Below are 19,900 nucleotides of genomic sequence, written 5' to 3' on the forward strand. Positions count from 1 at the left end.
AGCAATACTAATCAGAGATGATAAAGATATTTTTCTCTTTCTAGTACACAATACAGTTCAATGGACTTTCATACTGTAACAGAAGTCTACAGCAAGAGCAAAGCAAAACATACTTCCAGAACAGTCCAGTGTTCCAGGAGGCAAGTCCAGCACAGCTACATTGTTTGAGGTCACTCCATCTCTGGCTCCAACAAAAAGGTCTCCTTCATCCACTTTCACAATAACCTGTAGGATAAAGAAAGGTAGATTAGTCACGCATGCAACCAAAGTGCATTACTATAAAAACTGGAATCATTTTGTTAATGTGAAGATTATAGAAGTTCACTATCCTAGGCCTGTTAGATTCAACAATCCAGTTTCTGAGCTAGGGTTGAACCTAGAAGGTCTTCAGTTTGTAGAAGAAGATCTGTCATTTGCCATTCATCAACTCAATATAACAGGTTTGAAAAATTATGACCAGTGAGTGATAGCTGTATTCCTAGCCACACTTAGGCAATCTTATATAATTGTAGTTTGCCCAGATAGGAGCACTAGCATGACTTAGCAAGAAGCCTTACCTTTGTCGGGTTTCCTTCACAGATGTCCTCATTCAGTGTAACAGGCATTTCTAGGGAGTGCTGAATTGTCTCTCCAGTATCCAGGGTCCGGCTCATGTCGTACGCTGACCCCGCTTGGTACACTGCAGCCCAAGTGGGGATCTCCACGGGCATGCCCTGGTCCAGATCATCACTGTCATGCAGATAAACCTTGATACAGGACAGAAAAGAAAAGCTGTAACTGTTGATCAAATGAGGTCAAGTCTAGAAAGTAATTGGTACAGTTATTTTCAACAGAAGTTTGGATACACTTGTAGACCAAAAGACACAATGCAGAAACCTGGAAATACCCGTCTTTATTTACCTTTAGATACACTTTTAAAAACATATGCTTTATAGTGATTGTTCAAAAGAAACTTTGTTAAACTCATGCATTACTTCCTCTAAAACCACATTTCCTAAGCCTACTTCTTTTGCAGCCAAGTGTTGTCTCTACGTCTATGATATTGATAAAAAGCTTGTCCATTACCAAGAATACAAAAAGAAACAAATTTCCAACCTTTATATCAAATGTCTTTGGGAGGGGCATGGGAGTTGTGGTTGTATTTGGCTGTGCTGTGGTGGTGGCTAGTAGAGGGGCTGGGGTGGTAATGCCAGTTATGGCCTGAGACCCCAAGTGGTGCACAGTGTACTCAAGAGACAGGGTGTTGGTGACGTCCAGGAAGTACACTTTCTTTTCTGTCGGGTTCATACTGACATCTGACAGTACAAACAAATCTAAGGAGGCAGAAAAAGTGTCCACTAGTTCAAAACTTGCATGTTATCTTCTAATGATGCAAGACTTAGTATAAAACAAAATTATTCTATTGACAAAGTACATAATAGTTCTGCTGCTCAATGTTTGTTAGCATGGTAGGGATTTTAACTCTCTGAACTTAATTCTACATTTGCCATATTTGCGAACAAAACAGCCACAGTTAGCACTCTGAATTAGCTTTTTGGCACCTCATTACCTATAGGTTACAGAGTTAGGCAGCAGGGAGAAGGCTTAGAAATGAATTAACTTAGAAAGCTGTGATTGTGACATGAGTAATGCATGATTGGAAACATCTTTGAGTGAAGTGATGGTAGTGGTAAAAGTACCTTCTGCACACTGATAGAGTATTTCTAGGGATGCCTGGTTGTTGTGCTCACTACTCTCCTCCACACTGTTGTCTCCATCCACCACAGCCACCAGGTAGGCCATGCCACAGTACTGCTGGTCAGTGTAGCTGGGAATGGTCTAGTACAACAAATAGACTTCATATAAGTCAATTTGATGACTGTAATTCATTTCTGTAACAAGGAAAATAATCTTAAGATTCAAAAATAAGATGCCCATTCAACGTTTTTTAAGACGAACAACAAAATAACTGAAGCATGTTACCAGTGTTTGGCTGCCCTCGTTGTACACTATTTCTTGATCGATGGGGTCCCAATCACTGTCTTTTGATATGTAGAACTTCAGAGAGTAATCGTCATCACTGAAGCTTCCACTGGAAACATCCTGCAGGAACATGCAACATTGCTAAACTTAAGACATCAAAATGTCATTTAGTAACATTTTATACTTGCAGCTAAATGTCAGATAGTTATTCTAACAATCTTTTGATTCTTGATAGTTACTACAGACATGATGAACAGAGTTTTGTCCCTGACGCTGGAGTCAATGAATCATTAAAAATACCTGGCATGTTATGTCTAGAACAAAGCCCACAATGTTGATAATAGTTTGCCAATTAAAGCTTGGTTTTTTTTATGCTTAGAAATTGAATCTACAAGTAATTCTTTTCCGAACCATGACGGTACAATGTAACTTACAATAGAGATCCTTTTGGGCTGTCCTTGTTCAACAACATTGTCCTCATCACTAAGGCTTCTTCTTCTTCTCAGGTCACTTAGAAGGCTGAAGTCTGTGATGATTAGGTCACTAGTGCCTGGAGAAAAAAAAGGGGCTATCATTTTAGACAAGTCAAGTCAAGTAATGTCAATGCCTTTATTTAGCAACAATTGCTTGTTCGGCCACACGGCCACTTTTCCATAAGGTTGAAGTGGAGAGGGAGGAGTCATGGTAAGATAAGAGTACAAAAAGAAACATACTACAAATATAGAATCATTATTTTGAATTTATCATTATCACAGATTGTCAAAACAAATTCAGAGTGAGATGAATGAATCATAATCATATCCTAAAACGACTTTACCTGAACATTTGAGGTTTGTAAATTGGTTGATGGGATATGCCATATAGTTGTTATGAAATATGGTCTCAGTATAGGGCAGTGAAGGTTGGGTATGGACTGCCACCATTAGGTACCTGTACATGTTGCACACAAGAATCAGCAAAAACAAGTCAGTTGGTGTCAATGTTGACAATTTAAACCCCAAGAAAATAATTGACAGCATTATAAAAAGTAAAATGTTACAACTCAATACCATCTGAATGACATGTTTAAGTTCTAGTATTTTCTAATATGATCAAGAACTTACTCTGCTTCATCACAAGCCTCTGCTGGCATGGTGACATACCCCACCACATCCTTCAGCCTGATGTGTCCATGCATACCCATAGCCCCATTCAACTGTCCCTGTATGTCCACCATGGGGGCCTTGGGGTGCATGGGGTGTCCGTAGGCTTGTGGTGAAGGCAGAAGTTCCAGTTGTAGATCCCAGTACTCAAAGCTATGGAGGTCCAGTGTTGGGGTTACAGACAGGTATGCCTGAAACATATGTTATCATCAATTAATCTGCTGCAGCCAGGGATCAGAGTATTAAAAACTGCAAAGAAAATCCAGAAGCGTAGGAGGCTTGCTAGGAGTAAGACACAGTGGAATGATACGGTATGCCCTATCCAATCCAAGGGTAAAAAGGAGATTGAGACTGCAAACATAAGAGTCAGGTAGCCTTAGGGCTAATTGCAATGAAATTCAAGGCAACTTGCTAGCAGCTTTGATGTCAAAATCTAAATTTTCCTTTAAACATTTAAGTTTGTCATGTCAATAGGTTCAAAATCTGTCACCAATTTACATTACTGAAAAGATGACGTCCTGCAATACTAAAATGTACACTTTCTTAAAATGAAAATTAAACTGGTTTTTGCACAAATCTTCAATTAAAACTCTTCCAAAATTATGTATTTGCTTGTACATGTTTTAGGACTCTTGAGGGTGTGGTTGTAAGCTGTTCTAATATCCTAGATCTTTTGATTGGTTATCGTTGTAATTACCTTGAAGATGAAATTGTCTTCTTTCAGGTTTGCCATGATTGGGTGAGGGGAGAGGTTGATTAGGTCAGCATCAAATGAGAGGAGTGTTGGTGCATCAGGTGCGATGAACATCTGTGGGAGGACCGTACGCACCTGGAAGTTCTCCATCCCCATCACATCTGTGTAAACATGATTACTGTAATTCACTTTATCTTTACGATAGCAAAATTTCAAGGTGTAAGGAAAATGAACATTTTCACTGAACTTCAACTTCACTGTGGTGGCAAGCGATTTACAGATCAGATGTGTGAAGAAATCACAAATAATTACTGTAACAACTAAGTTTTTTCACAGGATGATAAGTTCATAGTACAGAGGTGGCGGTGAAAAGTTACAGTGAAAGATCTAGAGGCAAGAATTATAATTACTTTTGACATTTGCAAGCAAGTTTGAATAAACCTATAAAGGGTACAAGGAGATACAAGGGGAAGCTGAAATTCAAAACTGATAGGAACTATCTAATGAATGTCTTTTCAGATTGAGGGGGGGGGGATTGGCCTTATTTTGGTAAACTACCAACAGCTAATTACAGTGCACAGTGTAGTGCAGTGCAGATACTGTAAATATGTTGGTAGGTGACGGAGTACCTGGCAAAGACAAAAAGTCGGTTGTAAATTTGATTTAAAAAAGTTATGCTGTACATCAAGTGTTAAGTCATCATGATATCATGATTTTTGCTTGAAAAAGTCCTTTACCTAGTATCCTATCTAGTTGATACACAATAATTCTTGCTCACTCATGCACAAAAGGGAAATTTCAACAATTTTCTCAACCAAACATGGTAAAAAGAGACGAGAATAACTGAATCATTATGAAGGAAACTATTTACATTACAAGACACTTTGATTTACACTAACCTCCATCACATTTGAGTAGAACCTCAATGGTCATGACGTCATTGCTCCTGACAGGGTCGATCCGGGCCATGTTGGGCCTCTGGGGCCACACTATGGCTGCCAGGTAGGCAACACCACAGAGAGGCTCCATACCAAAATCTTCATGCTACATCAAGGCAAGTTTCAGAGATATTTCAAATTAAAAAAAATCTATTTAACAATTTCCACATCATTTACAAGATCTGATAATTAAAAAAACAGCCTTCCTTGTGTCTTTGTCTCTGGAAGTGTCTTTTTGCTGATAATGACTGTTAAAACTATTTAGACCATAATATGTCAAACATGCAGTCATAAAATGTGTTTGATATGACATTGTTTCCTTCCACATAGTGTCTATTATCAATAATAATCTTCTCCCTGCTGCCTAGCCTGTAACCAATTGAGCGTGCAAAAGGTTAAACCAATAAAATGTAAATTTTGTTTAAAGACTGACAATATTGATTATTTCAGTCCATAGCTGTCAGAAGTTGACAAAAGTTTATATTTTAAAGATACCAACTTACATGTAATGTGAGACCATGGCTGTTGAACTGGTGAATGACATTACTGGACACTCCCTGCCTTAATATGTCCCTATTCTCTGTGCTGTAGTTATGGTGCAGTCTGATGCCATCCGTGAAAGGGTCTAAAAAAACATTTCAGACATGTTTTTGTTTACTTGGAAGACCAGTTTGCATTCTTCTCATAAGCCCTCTTGAATTGAAACATGTCATGTTTGTTTGTCACCATTTATAGTACCTACAATATCAACATTAAATTTAGTAGCTGTCACATGTACATGTAGCTAAAAACATGCATGCTGACTTAACAACACTGAGTGAACTTCATATGTCTTTTTTTCCTGGCCTCAAAGAAATTCTGACATTGCTGAAACCCACCTTGATCCTTGCTGCTGAGCAGCACAAATCGGAATCCCCAGCTGAGGCCACTGGGGTCGTCTTGGTTAGCTCCAAACAGCCTAGCCAAACCGTCCACCTGTAGGTCCACCTCCAACAGGAAGGGCTTGGGCTGGTTGGTGTGGATCACATGGTCATCAATGAGCTCAAACCTGGTGATTCCCAGGTCAAGCCGGCCTGGTAAAATTTTCAAACAGTGATTTAGCAGTGCAATTGACAGGATACAAAGAAAACAGAAACTGACCAGTTATATCAATGAAAGTATTTATTAATAACCTAAGCTTGTCATTGACATATTTCAGCAGCATTGACAGGGAAATACAGCAGGACCAGGGAAGCCAAGTCAGCACTATGGACAGGGAAACACTATCAGCACCAGGGACAGGGAAACTTTTCAGCAACAGGGACAGGGAAGCATTTTCAACACCAGGGACAGGAAAGCAGTTGGCCTGATAGAAATTTTAAACACTAGTAATTTTGGTGGACGTGCAAGAAAATAGAAAATGACCATCAATATCAATGAAAGCATTTAATTTAACCTTGTCATTGACACATCTAAACCTGTAGTAGGCATGCAGAGCTGGAGATTAACCAAGGGTGATATCAAAGCAGTTAAGGTTCAAGTTTAACACAAGTTGCACACCTGGGATTGTGCAGAGTCCATAGACCGTGTATGGGCTGATTGGTGTTCCAATGTAATTGTTTACCGGTACTGAGTCCAGCTGCAGATCCATGCTTGGTCGGACCACCACAAACATATTAGCCGTCCTCTTAGAGGCCTCACACTCATCCATTGTCAGCCGAAGAGTTCCTAGAATTACCAAAATCGATGAATTAGATGAACTGTGGGATCTGAGGACATAAATAGCAATAGCTGCCTGTGTCCCACCTGTATTGTATTTGTTGCAATCCCAATAAAATCAAAATAAAATAAAGATAAAAGTTAAGTTAAAGAAAATGAGAAAATGAATAAACATGAGTATCATGATGATGAAATGAACTACAATTGTGTATCTAGTACACTGAAAATGAATTATAGCTTATGATTAACTGAGGAATAAGCAATCTTATGTTTCCAAATGCAAATGTGTTATACATGTAGTCAATAACTCCAGAAAAAAAGACAAAATGTTTCTTATGCAAAGTCATGATTGCAAACCTGGCATGGGGCCAATCTGTTTGACTAGGCCTGCACTGATCCCTTCTGGACTTTCTGACGTGCCTAACCATTTATCTTCTTCGGCATCAAAGAATTCATCCTCCGAGAAGTAAAGGTCAATGTAGAAGTTGGATCGATGTGCTGCAGCCTGGGAAAACATGAGTGCAAAATAAGGAGGCACATTAATGTCTTGTCTTTACACGTAGTGTAAAAATAATACTGGTCAGCAACAGTATTCAATTTGTTGTGTGATGTCAGATTTAGGGTAAATTTGCCCACACTTATTGCCAAAGGACTTGAACAATTTACATACTTTAGTAAAACATACTTTTTTAAATTTTCATCAACATCACTGGCAGTTTGGGGTCTTTTGTTGCTGTGTCATTTAATTTCACGTTGGCCATAGCAGCATATGAGCCATGTTCAACATCTAACTATCATGACATATGGAGACATATTGCTTCAAGAAATTTTTTATCAACAAATGAAAAGATGATAAACCTAAGAATCTAATACAACATGTCACAGTAATGTACAACAACTCATTCAGAATGTAAATATGAACTCCTTACTGGGGGAATGTTGTCCTTGCCAAGGTTGCCCAAGAGGATGGAGTAGCTGATTGGATAGCTAACATCCGCCCACACCTTCCGTTTGTACTGGAACTCCCCCATGAAATGTACCAACAACAACGATAGACTGTCAGCTAGGGGAAGGGATTCAATCAGATCACTGCACAATAACTGCACTTAATACCTAATAGCCAATACATGCTGCAACTTTGCATGAGAAATTTCAACAATTGTCGGAAGGCAACACACACTACCTTGAGCAATGTTTGACAATACCGCTGGGTTACTTTGATTTACTTTCACTAAGATACAGGTAGATCACTAACTCCATTCACCTGTTTTGAAATGCTGCTGATTTAAGATAAACTCAAAGTCAAAAAAAGTTGTCTGATGTACCTGGACAGAACACGTAGATCCTCTGGAGTGCTCGATTATTTTGTGTGGAAGTTTCTGTTCTTTCAGCTTCCTCTGTTACAAAGACATCGACCCCAATGTGCCTGGAATCATATGAAAATACTTCTTAAGCCCTTTAGCTAAGCTCAGACATAGAAATAAATTGATAAGCATCCAACATGTTTAGTTGACTATGAAATCTTGAAACTTAAAGACCAAATAAAAAAGCTTAGTTGGATAGGCGAAAATTGGCTATCAAGAATAACTATGAGTGATGCAGGCATTGAAGGCCAACAAATTGAAATGTGCTGAAACTTAAACAGCCTCTGCAAAATCTATGACTACAAGCAAATCATTCCTATATATAAACTAGACTTTAGAATGTCTATCCTGCTAGAGGCTGAAAATTCATGCAAGAAAGACAACACATTTGCGAACATACCAGTATCTGTTGCAGACATAACCACGATGGGGCAACTGCAAAAAAGGAGCTGTGTCCCCTGACGTGATGGTGTGGCTGACAGTGGTAGAGTTTCCTGTTTTATTCATGGCAAAATTGTCAGTGACGTAGGGATGCATGACTTCTTCCTGTAGCTGTGGGATTTGAGTAGTGCTGAATGGAAGGACCAGGTCCGGAATATCAGCATCTGCAAAATAAGAAAGAAAATTTTATGTGCATCATTTGCAAGATACAGAATGTGTTACTTTAGGTATATATCTTGTGCATGAAAAGAACAGCTCTACATTGTAAACAACTTTTAACAGAAAACTACAAATTTTTCTTCAGTCTGTCAGTTTGGCTACTAAATGCCAGTGCTGAACTATAAGCGTACATTTCAATGCTGCATATAATCAGATTTTTATCATGTATCCAAGGCACATCTTTAGTGCAATGCAATAACGTACCATCTGCAAGATCTGTGAGGCAGTCGTGAGACATAGCCCACATCTGTCCAACACACTGCTGCACACACTGGGTGTAGTCTCCTGACATGGCGCACTCAGCCTCACAAGTCTCCATCCTCATCCTCAGCTCTGACTCCCGGTACAGCAGGCAGGACGATGGTTCATCGCCTAGAGACAAAATTTCAAAACATTTCCTCACACACCTTGTCAAAGATTTAATAATTATTTTCTATACCTTAAGGTTGGAGAATTGTTAAATTTTAATTTTCAAACTTTGCCCTCACACTATACATCAAAATCAACAATTTCTATACCTTGAAGTTGGAGCATTTCAAAATTTCAGTTTTTTCCTGTATCTCATATTAGATATCAAAATTATTGATTAATGATTGTCATTACAGTATCTATTATAATCTTTCATCCCAAATATTGGTGGAAAAGTAGATAATAGCATTAAAAGAGTGAAAAATAACTCATATCAATGTTGATAAGGAGGATATCTGATGAGAAACATTAAATATAGATTTTGGGCTAAGACAAAGCCCCCAAATGAAAAATGTTCGAGTTTTGTTTTAGTCCCAAATCTAAGTTAGTTTTAGTAAGAGCAAAATGCCATCAACATCACAGCCATGGAAGTATTTAGTTCCACAAATCAGACTCTCTGAGGCCATTCTGAAAGGATGATGATAAAAAAAACTGTCTTTTGTTTGTTTTCTTTCCAGCCATTTTGACACATGCTTACCGGTTGGGTCAAGGGTTTCATCCTGTGACAAGATGAGTCTGAAGTTGTAGTTTTGTTCTTGTGCGGACTTTTTAGAGAAGACACTGTCAATGTCAACAGACACGATGTCCACAGACAGACTGAGGGTGAGGGGAGACCCTGCCTGCACCACATCACTGTCTGACACAGAGAAAGCCTCCACGCTCAGGTCCAGTTGGGCTAAGGAAACATGCAAACATAGTACATTTGTGAATTTTAAACCATTATAAGATATATTTACCCAATGTGTACATAATTTTCTAGCATTTCAGTGGTATGAATCCCTACTTAAAGCTATCATTAAACATGAGCAACATTTGGTATACAACAGAACAGTAGTATTGTAAAATTAATCCCAAATCAGATGACACCTCTCTGTGACATTGATTTCTGATACTTTTTATGAAAAGGTTATTCATCTGCTGCAATATTCAATATAGTCAGTACCAGGGACAGGGAATCATTGTCAGTACCCGGAACAGGGACCACTGTCAGTCAGCACCAGGGACAGGGAAACATAGTAAGCACCAAGGAACTGGGGACCAATGTCAGCCCCAAGGACAGGGAAACACAATACCAGGGAAACAGAAACACTGTCAGCACCAGGGACAGGGACATGCTGTCAGCATTATGGACAGGGAAACACTTTTAGGGACAGGGAAGCACAGTCAGCACCAGGGACAGGGAAACACAGTCAGCACCAGGGACAGGGAAACGATGTTAGCACCAGGGAAAGGGAAACACACTCAACACTAGGGACAGGGAGACGCTATCAGCACCAGGGACAGGGAAACACAGTCAGCACAAGGGACAGGGAAACACAGTCAGCACTAGGGACAGGGAAACACAGTCAGCACCAGGGACAGGGAAACACACTCAGCACCAGGGACAGGGAAACACAGTTAGCACCAGGGACAGGGAGACTCTATCAGCACCAGGGAAAGGGAAGCACATTCAACACATGGGACAGGAAAGCATGGGACAGGGAACACTGCAAGTTAGGCATAAAGGCTTTTGTGGCAGGATGATTGGTAATTACAATCTACTTGTCATGCATTACAACTTGCAAGTCAAAGAGTAAATACAGTACAGTGTCACATACTTGTACAGTTAACAAGAGTTATTGGCGTGCTGGCAATGTTGTTTCCCTCCAAATTTTCATCCAATTGTCCCTTCTGCCTGCCTGTTGGGTCGATGTCCCTGCTGTCAACCTACAAAGGGAAATAGAATGATTTTGGTTGAATTAGGCACAAAATATGAATGAAATACAGTTATATAATTGTAATACATAGAGATAGGAAAATTTGAAATGTGTGCCAGCCTATATGTTAGTTTTTGTCTTTGTTCTATGATACAGCCCTGTCAACAGTAAAATGTTTAAAACAACCAAATTAAAAGTAATCAGCTGATTAGGCAGCTGTGATGACACATTACTGAATATAGATATAGAAATCACCTTGACAATGAGATGCATGTCCCTGCCACAGAATGTTGCATAGTCTTCTTGGCTAAATTGCATGGCACCACCAAGATCTAGAGTCAACCCATTACTCAGAGCACCCTGTAGATAGGGCCTTACGGATGACTTGTCATGATGGACCATTATGTCATCCATGTCCAAGGTCTCGTCATCTGCAATAACACAAATCAGTATAGTGGTACATTGACTTTGAGTTAATCAAGATAGTCAATGATTACTGTAAATGAGAACCTAATATACATGTACTACCTCATTCACGCTTATGAGCGCAATTCAATAATTATCCTTATGATGATCAGTGCCTCATCAAAACTTTCATTATGACCATGGATGCATTATAACACTTCAATAAAAACAGAAAAAGTCAGTCTGTATATTTCTGATACAATGTGCAGATTAGTTTTGCTACCATCCTGCTTGCTACCTTATGATGAAGCCCTCATTAATTATAAATGCACTAACCTGACAGGAACAAGTCAAAATCAAAGTTGAGCTGATCTCCGAACACACTGGAGACTCCGCGGTCCTGTTCTGTGATGAGGACCTGCAAGATCATGGCAAAGCCAGATGGTGACTGGAAACTGTACTCTGGGGAGGTCAGACCAAACCTTGTGATGCTCAGGTCAATGGTTTCTGTAAGGAACAGAAAAACAAGTTACAGTTAGTTAACCCCCAAACCTTCTTAGAATTGAATATATCTAAGAGTCCTATGACTCTCATACAGTGTAAGGACAGGATATGGTTAGTCCAAACCATCTTTCATTTGTTGCACTTAAAGACAGGATATGAAGGCATCATCTTAAAATTTATGCATTTGTATATTCACTTGGATGCATGAAAATACAAGGTCTATATGAGCTGCCTACTATTTCTTCCTGAATGCTTACAAAATTGCCATCCCTGGCATTACAGAGTGTATTTTCATTTTTTTGTTTTAAAAGTTGAAAAATAACTTGAAGACTGTCACAATGAATTACAGATTATTTGAAAACACTAGATTTTAGGAATTTGAATTCAATTATCTTACTATCGCTGGCGCAAACAAATTCTGCTGCTGCCCACTGCACATCGTTTTCTGGTACAGCTGCAAAATCAAGGTCAGTGACCTCCTCACTGGATCCGTTGGACAGCCTGACTCCCAGGTGCTTCAGCTGTTTGCAGGTGTCGTCATCTGTGTCCAGTTTCAGACCACCCTCCAGGGTAATAGCAACTGACCTCAGTTCTACATGTTCAAGATAAGACAAACATATCTTTATTACTTGACCATGGTAAAAAAAGGGGGATGCTCTGAAGGCTATATTTCATATATTTTTCTTCATATGATAATCTCTCAAGTTGGTCTTGTACTGTAACAGTACTGTAATACAATGTGACTGTCACAGCATTTTTGGCAAGGTTTGGAAAGTTGTAGAAATCAATGCTACCTCACCTGAAAAATCTGCCATCTGAGCATCCTCTGGGTTTGAAGTCATTGACCCGTCCCAGGAAAGAGCAACACTATATGTTTCCTGGGGGAAAAGAAATAAATGAATTGTGAAATATGATACTTCATAACCAATTATACATATTGAATCAAATAATGAAAATACAATGTAGAAGCAAAGATTTCAGGTTTATTACAGTAACTATCTTCCAGTACCTACCATTTCATCAGAAGCTGCCAACACATCCAGCTGGAAGTGGTCAGAACTCTCTGATGCTGTAGGGCAGCTGTCTATGTGACAGGTCACTGTCACCTGTACTTTGACGGGTGTGAATACTCCGTTCCACAGGTACCGTTGGGATGGGTAGAATTTCAGAAGAGAGACACTGAACACATCTACAAAATACAGGAGAAGTTGGTGTTAGGGAAGGAGCCCTTATTGAGTACTAGACACATTTTGCAAACCTCCTTGTCTGTACTTGAATCTATCAACAACATTCATTTAGAGTGGAATATGTTTATCTCCGTTAACATTGATCTGCCAGGTTACATAAATCTGCCACTTTGAAAGACAGTGGGTTTAAGAGATTTCCAGTGCAGCACTCCCCAAGAATGCGCAGTTCAGATATACTGGAGTGCATAATACTGGCCAGGGGCACTTTGGGTTGGAGATCTGTTTGAACATATCTTTTCAGGATGGTGGAATTATGTACCCTGGTGGAATTATGTTATATGGCATACAATTCTTGACATATACACTTCACATACATGCTACAATCTACAACACACTCGGGTTGATTTAGTACATGCAGAGAAGATCATGAATTCAGTGATCCAAAGGAAATAGATTTTTGCAAATGGAAATTTATTCACCTTCTTCACATGTGAGTTCCACTGGCTCATTGGTCACTGCAATGTTATTATTCTCATCAAGTTCATGAGCGGTGTTGTTGGAGTCCAGTTGCGCAATGATGTAAATCCAACCACAGTACCTGCGGTCTACATCTGCTGGGATGTGCAATCCTGTTGGGAACATTTACATAGATGTTGCTGGAACATCATCTTGTCGCATTTCAAACACTGATTTACTGAAGTTAAAGTTAATCATTATAAACAGATCATAAGGAACCCAATGAAGATATGCACTGTTTACTTGAACTCAGTCTACTTGGTCTTAAAAAATGGTGTCATGTGCAAATGCAAGGAACAACAAAGCCATTGATTCTATTGTTTGATTTGAGTGTAGATTATAATCTTTGTCTGATGATGGTTTTAAGGACAAACAGAGGTCTTTTATTACATGGGCTCAATGGGCTGTAATGGATTGGCTTGTTGCATCTTCCTCATCCATGTTCAAGTTCATTAAGCTTTAAAGTAACCATTATGGTTCAATTCTAAGACCAGCTCTCGGTGCTTCAATTCTTAGTTTTTAAGTAGATGGTTGAAAATCAGATTTTAAGCAAAACACTTGCATGTAATTTCTAATATCAGATTTATGATTAGATTTAGATTGGATTAGTAACATATACAAGTTAAATGCCCATGATGACATGATGATATTACCAGCCAGGATATTAAGATTACAAAACTATGGATCAGTGTCAGGTATAACAGGTATATATGCAGGGAATGTTTTGTAAGCATGTTTGCACCATTGAAGCACAGCCTGTGATATCACAGTAACTCACACTTACCTGAACCAGTCCTTGTTGTTCCACTCAAGTCCAGGCGGTTCTCTGTCTCTGTGAGTGCTGAAGGGAAGGGTCGGCCCTGGGGCAGGGGGTACTTGAGGTCAAAATCCTCCAGAGGATCCAGCTCATCATCAAGGGACAGCCACAGCTTGTAGTTAAAGGGCTCTGAGGACAAAGGTACAGGCAGGATTACTAATGAATTGCTAAGTCTATAATTTCCTTGTAGTTGTCATATCCCCCTTGCTTACTTGCCTAAGGCTGTCCGTCGTCGCCGACAATGACGTCAATTCCTGTGTGTCCTTCTGTGGCTGGCCAGGCCAATTCTGGACAGGCAAATCCTTCCGCATGTGTCGCATGTGTGTTCACCTCCTGTGTGGCTCGAGGGCTGGTGCCGCTTGGCTCTGCGCTCCTTACACTGGCGGTTGAAGTTGGTCGTGAAGGAGGTGATTCCTGCCGTGCATGCCTCTCGCCATCTGCTCCGCTGCTCAGCAAGTTTCTCTAAACTTTGAGGCTTGATGTTGCATTTTTTGAGGTTCGCTTTTAGGTTGTCCTTATACCTCTTTTGCTGTCCCCCAGCGTTGCGGTTACCGGCGGAGAGCTCTCCGTACAGGATGTGTCTAGGCAGGCGGTTGCTTGGCATGCAGATGACATGTCCAGCCCATCTGAGCTGCCTCTGGAGGAGCAAAGATTCGATTGGCTCGATGTTTGCCCTGCGTCGAACCTCGGTGTGGGGTACCTTGTGCCACCACTTGAGTCCGAGGATTCGCTGGAGACATCTCATGTGGAACTGCTCGAGCATACGGATGTGGCGTCTGTATAATGTCCATGTTTCACTGGCATATAGGAGGATGGACAGGCATATGGCACTGTACACAGCAACTTTTGTCTTTGTTGTGAGATCTTTGTTCAGGAAGACTCTGTTTGCAAGTCTGCCGAAGGATGTGGAGGCAAGACCAATGCACCTGTGGACCTCGTCAGTGATGTCGCATGTGGAGTTAAGCACGGAACCTAGATAAGTGAACGTCGGGACGTTCTTTAGTGCTGTGCCCTTAATACTTCTATCCCCCTACCAACCATGATAATGTCACAAATTCCTTCTGGTGGTGTCAACAACAACAAAATCATTAACAAGCATAAATCTCTCAATATATGTGATATTACATTTGGATTGCCCATATAAGCTGTTTAGCTACATAAAAGCACTATTGCTAGTTGCAAAAGAATATGTTTCAAAATGCAAGTATGGAATGTCAGGTAACATCTGGACAGTTTTCAAATCCGAAGGCTTTGGAAGACACTTGATAAAAGTAACATATTGTATTGACGTTCAGCAGTTTTGATTTAAGTGCCATTATGGACATGGAATAGACATTTCTTAAAATCAACAAGTACAAATGACATGTGTAACACTTTCTCCTTAGAACTATTTCATTTCTACAAGATGAATGGAAAGATTCTGAGGTAGAATAGGATCTTACCACATATGGAGCAATAATTGGAAATTAATGTATTGTAACTTTGATGACTTACTGACAGCCGCCCCTAGATTTACCAGAACCTTCCCGGTCAGGGTGAAGTCAACAGCGACGTTGGGAGTCAGTGGTCCTGTCACAGAGATCTCATCAGCCTGGACATCAGCTGAGGCTGGAGGGGAAGAAACAGTAAGTCACTAATTTTTCTATTTTGATTGATGTATTTTGGGTAGATTCACTTTCCACTTTCACTTTGTTTCGCCAAGTCATGTACGTTAAAAAAAACATTGCAGCAATCAGAACAATTAAAGACTACAAAGGCTTGTGTTTCCTTTTTGTGAATTTTCATGCAAATCAAAGAGGACAATGGACTTACACTAAAAGAAGCGGGGAACAATAGCCAAGCATTAACAGTCTGGTAAGAGGAGCAACGAGCCAGGGTCAAAGAACTTTCCACCCAACATGCTTGTGTTTTTAGTAACAAAATACAGTATAGAAGCATTTCTTGAATGGGTTGAGATGTGAACACTGGTTCTCAGTACTTTAAATACTTGTAAGTTAACCACACATTGCTACTCTCATCAAATCCAAATACAATATCTTACAACGTATTGTTACCCTCTTGCCAACATGTATGTCCATGGTGCTGAAACCACTGTTACATTGCCTAACTGTACAATCATCATCCTCAAGAACTTTTGATGACAGAAATAACGGGGGCCGCCCGAACCTCGCACGCGCCCGAACATCGCACGGGTTTTTTACTGATCTTATTTTGCATAAGTACGCCGTGTTTGTGCCCAATGACTATGCTGATAAGGAAGGTAAATAACCCAAGTTCATGCACATAATTGTCATTTACATTCAAAACATATGTGTACATATTCATTTCTTGTTTTGTCGAAAAGTAGTATTTTGACAATAATGATGGCAACGCTGAGTAGAGGGTCACTGCGTAGCTAGACGGCCCGGCACCTAAATATACGACTTGTGCCAAGCAGATACATAAGTCACACAGCTATCATACACATAAGAAAAATAATTTCATAAAACACTAAAAATTTGGGTCTTTAAGTGTTTGTTGAGAAGAAAACCGACCAAAGAAAAACAACGTAAACATTGCTGTCGTCTGACGACGTTGTTTTCCCGCCATTTTTTTGGACCGCGATGGTGGCGGGACGATTCAACGCACAGCTTTGTTACGCTCTAACATGTGATTGGTACCGTCTATGAAAAGGAAACTGTATACAGAGATGGCGAAGATGTTTCCCAATAAGTAGACGGAGTATTGTTGATGTAAGCGGTGTCGTTTTTTCGTAATGATTTCGTAAGTCGGGCCGCATTCAATACGTACGTCGGGCCGCGTAGTAGCCTATTTCCCGTGGGAACATGAGCTGGGATGCGCTAGATATAGCCCTTCTCACATGACGTTAGAAGTGCACACAGTCAAAATTTTCCGGTCAAAAGAAAGCTAGAATATAGCAGACTTAAAGCCTTATTTACATTTCCCTAACTTCATCACCAACTTCCGAAGAGAGCAAAATTACCAAAGCGTACGAAATTAGGCACACTATCTGGCGTAGCACTAAATCAGAAGGTACATTCGTGAAAATGTCTCACAGCGTCTTCCGCATGTAACGCGGAGCATGAAGGGCCCATGAACAGTATGAATACATTTCTTGTCCAAGTATGGTCTTTAGATGAATGTGTTCAAAATTCATTCATTAAAACCTGACCACTCTCTGGCAACCAGCAATGGAGCGCCGTGAGTTCCAGCGCGTAAAAAAACGTCCGAATATTGGGCACCCCCCGTTAGTGATATTTTCAATGTGCTATGAAAATGAACTTACCAACAGAGCAACTTGGACGAAACTGCAGTGCTGCATCGTTGTTCACTAAAATGCTGTCACTTTCAGAGACCACAAATACAATAAGAAACCTGTAAACAAAGAAAGGTCAACATTTTCTGTGAAATGACGCAGAATATGAACAGTTCACACATTCTAAACAAGCTAGTGTGTATATCATGTCCACCTAGTTCTTGGTAAGGTAGGAAGGACTCCAAAATGGTGAAGCCAAGAAATTAATATTCAATGATTATATACTTGAAAAAACAAACAAATTGCTGCTGCTTAAGTTTTGAGCAAAGCTTTTTAAAAATCTCAATTTTATATGGTCTGTGACAGGTACATGTAGTTTGAGCACATACCTGGCAGCATCACAGGTGGCATCAGGGATGGTGATCTCAGCTGAGAGGCCGTGGAATGCAAAAGACTCCCCCTGCTGATGAGAGGCATACTGCAGCAGCCTTTCAGCTCCACTGTGCAATGAGGTTTCAAATATCAAGTAAGCATATGAAAACTATGTGTATGATCATGGCACTATGCACTGAGCTACAGAATCTGGCCTAAGCTGTATCCAAAACTTTTAATTTCTCCTTTTATCTAGTATAACAAAAAGACCAAACACACACAAAAATGGTAGTGTATGATACACACTTTGAAATACAAGGAAATCCAAAGTCTAAAAAGAGTCACAAACACCTGGTTATTCCTGCAGAACAATCTAGAACTGAGAGGCATATAGGGGAACTGTCCCTAAAATCACACAACAAAATTTCGCATAACTATGTTTTTACCTGTACTGGATGCTAGTATCAAGTATGTAGTCATGGCTGTCCAACATCCCGTCACTAGACAGAGCTAACCCTATGTCGAAGTTGGTTTGTTCCGCAGAAGCTGGGATGTCATTCAAGCCAACATTTGTCACAGTAAGGTCAAATGTAACTTTTGCTGGAGCTTCTTTCCAAATGTAGAAGGTAGATTGCTGGAAGTTTCCTGCATCAATGCTGTACACATCTGTTGGGCAAGATAAAAATAAGATGATGACCAACATCATAAAATCAGCTTTCTCATGAAAAGTTGAGAGAAAATCAATTACACACAATATGAATACATGACACTTGTCTTTATCTAATTTATACACAATAATATTACATTGATGCTGATTCTGATTGATTCTAATGCTGACCGTTTGGACAAATGACATCTATCGGCTGAACTCTGATGTTGTTGCTCCATAGTTTCTCCTCTTCTGGCTTTGTGTCACCAGCAATGACACCAACATACCATCGACCACAACGTATGGAAGGTAGAATAAAGCCTGAGGTAAACAAAAACAAAATAATGTTGTTGTTCCTGCTACAATTCTTGCACAGCATACACATCCCTCTCTTACTTCATTTCTGTCACTGTACAGGAGTTAAATAACTGCATTAAATTCTTAAGTTTTAAGGTGACACTTGCTGACAGTTGTGAATCCTGAAGCATTCAGCTATAGTTTTAAAAAAATAAAGTAAGATGACATAAGATGCAACTTAAACAGTATACTAATATCAGTCTTCCAAATGACAATCTGACCTTTTCCAAGGTCTGATATGTCTGCAGTTGTGTCTGGCATGAGCTCCTCTCGGATGACGCTCATTTGCATTGAAGTTTTCATGTATTCAAGCGGGACATCTCTCTCATGGTCAATCACCTGAAAAAAAGAAAATGCCATTATGATAGATATGTAATTCAAGAGCTAAACAATCATGTTGTGTCTTCACAATAGGTGATATATACAAGACTAAATGGAATCAGTCCTGCTTGTTAAAACTGCCGTAGATATTTATTGATTTTGTCTTAACTTGTGATAACAGGTGATATCTATATATAACGTTATATATACAAGACTAAATACTGCTGAATTTCTCCTGCTTGTTTCTGATGAGTAGTAATAATGTGACTGTGAGTGCCACTTACTGGGTTTTCAGACAGGTAAAAGTCCCAGTCCAGCATGTATGCTGGAATGTCCACTGGTCCAGCATTCTTCACCTGATTTGATAAACAGAAGAAAACTATAATCATGACAACAATAAACATATAACGATTGTAATTTTCAGACAGCATACCTCAAACTAGATTTGTAAAGTCTATGATGCATACTTGATTAATTTAAGAGGATGTTTGTGTGTGACAGTTAGCGTAGACTGTTTTTAATTTACATCTGCATACAGATAAGATCAGATTACCTGCAGAGTGTATGGAATGAAGGACGTCCCATCCTTGGTGTAGTCAATACTGCCCACAAAGCTGAAGTCTGTCACAATAAGATCGGGATCCCCAGAGTCTAAGTGAAATCAGTATAAAAAGTTAACATGATATTTTGATGAGTCAGAATCATCTTGTACATATATATACATCAACCATTAGAAGTTACATTGTACATTCATTTTAAGGCGACAATTTTACAATTCCTATTTTCAAATCTTGCAAAATTGCCTTACAGTTAACGTTATGTACATGGAGGTATCCTCTATATCTGATTCAAGACAAAATGAATACTGAAATTGAGTAAACATTTCTACTACT

At 39.6% G+C, this 19,900-nt stretch overlaps 1 protein-coding gene across 1 annotated transcript; it reads right to left on the bottom strand.

Moving 5' to 3' along the window:
- Positions 1–376: 376 nt before the first annotated feature.
- On the bottom strand, positions 377–19,327 carry LOC136426949 (uncharacterized). The gene is made up of 35 exons (XM_066415667.1): positions 19,292–19,327; positions 18,908–19,025; positions 18,519–18,650; positions 18,127–18,346; positions 17,698–17,808; positions 17,339–17,427; positions 15,547–15,660; positions 14,383–15,024; positions 14,020–14,181; positions 13,199–13,348; positions 12,546–12,721; positions 12,332–12,410; positions 11,930–12,124; positions 11,365–11,535; positions 10,879–11,054; positions 10,525–10,633; positions 9,405–9,602; positions 8,663–8,830; positions 8,199–8,403; positions 7,760–7,860; positions 7,364–7,497; positions 6,792–6,939; positions 6,276–6,443; positions 5,615–5,809; positions 5,240–5,361; positions 4,698–4,842; positions 3,802–3,959; positions 3,066–3,295; positions 2,780–2,892; positions 2,397–2,512; positions 1,963–2,082; positions 1,680–1,818; positions 1,096–1,313; positions 558–746; positions 377–406 (listed from the first exon to the last, which is right to left on the bottom strand). The coding sequence occupies exons 1-35, from the start codon at positions 19,325–19,327 to the stop codon at positions 377–379; spliced, it is 5,577 nt and encodes a 1,858-aa protein (XP_066271764.1).
- Between the last annotated feature and the right edge of the window lie 573 nt (positions 19,328–19,900).

The sequence above is a fragment of the Branchiostoma lanceolatum genome, chromosome 2 (genome assembly GCF_035083965.1).
Source record: "Branchiostoma lanceolatum isolate klBraLanc5 chromosome 2, klBraLanc5.hap2, whole genome shotgun sequence".
Lineage (NCBI taxonomy): Eukaryota > Metazoa > Chordata > Leptocardii > Amphioxiformes > Branchiostomatidae > Branchiostoma > Branchiostoma lanceolatum.

Excerpts from the sequence above, each read along its gene's own strand:
- LOC136426949 (XM_066415667.1), bottom strand. The coding sequence starts at position 19,327 with ATGCTGGACTGGGACTTTTACCTGTCTGAAAACCCA. Across the intron at positions 11,055-11,364 it reads TTTTGACTTGTTCCTGTCAG|ATGACGAGACCTTGGACATG; the intron begins GTTAGTGCATTT and ends GTGTTATTGCAG. Across the intron at positions 7,498-7,759 it reads GATCTACGTGTTCTGTCCAG|CTGACAGTCTATCGTTGTTG; the intron begins GTACATCAGACA and ends CCCTTCCCCTAG.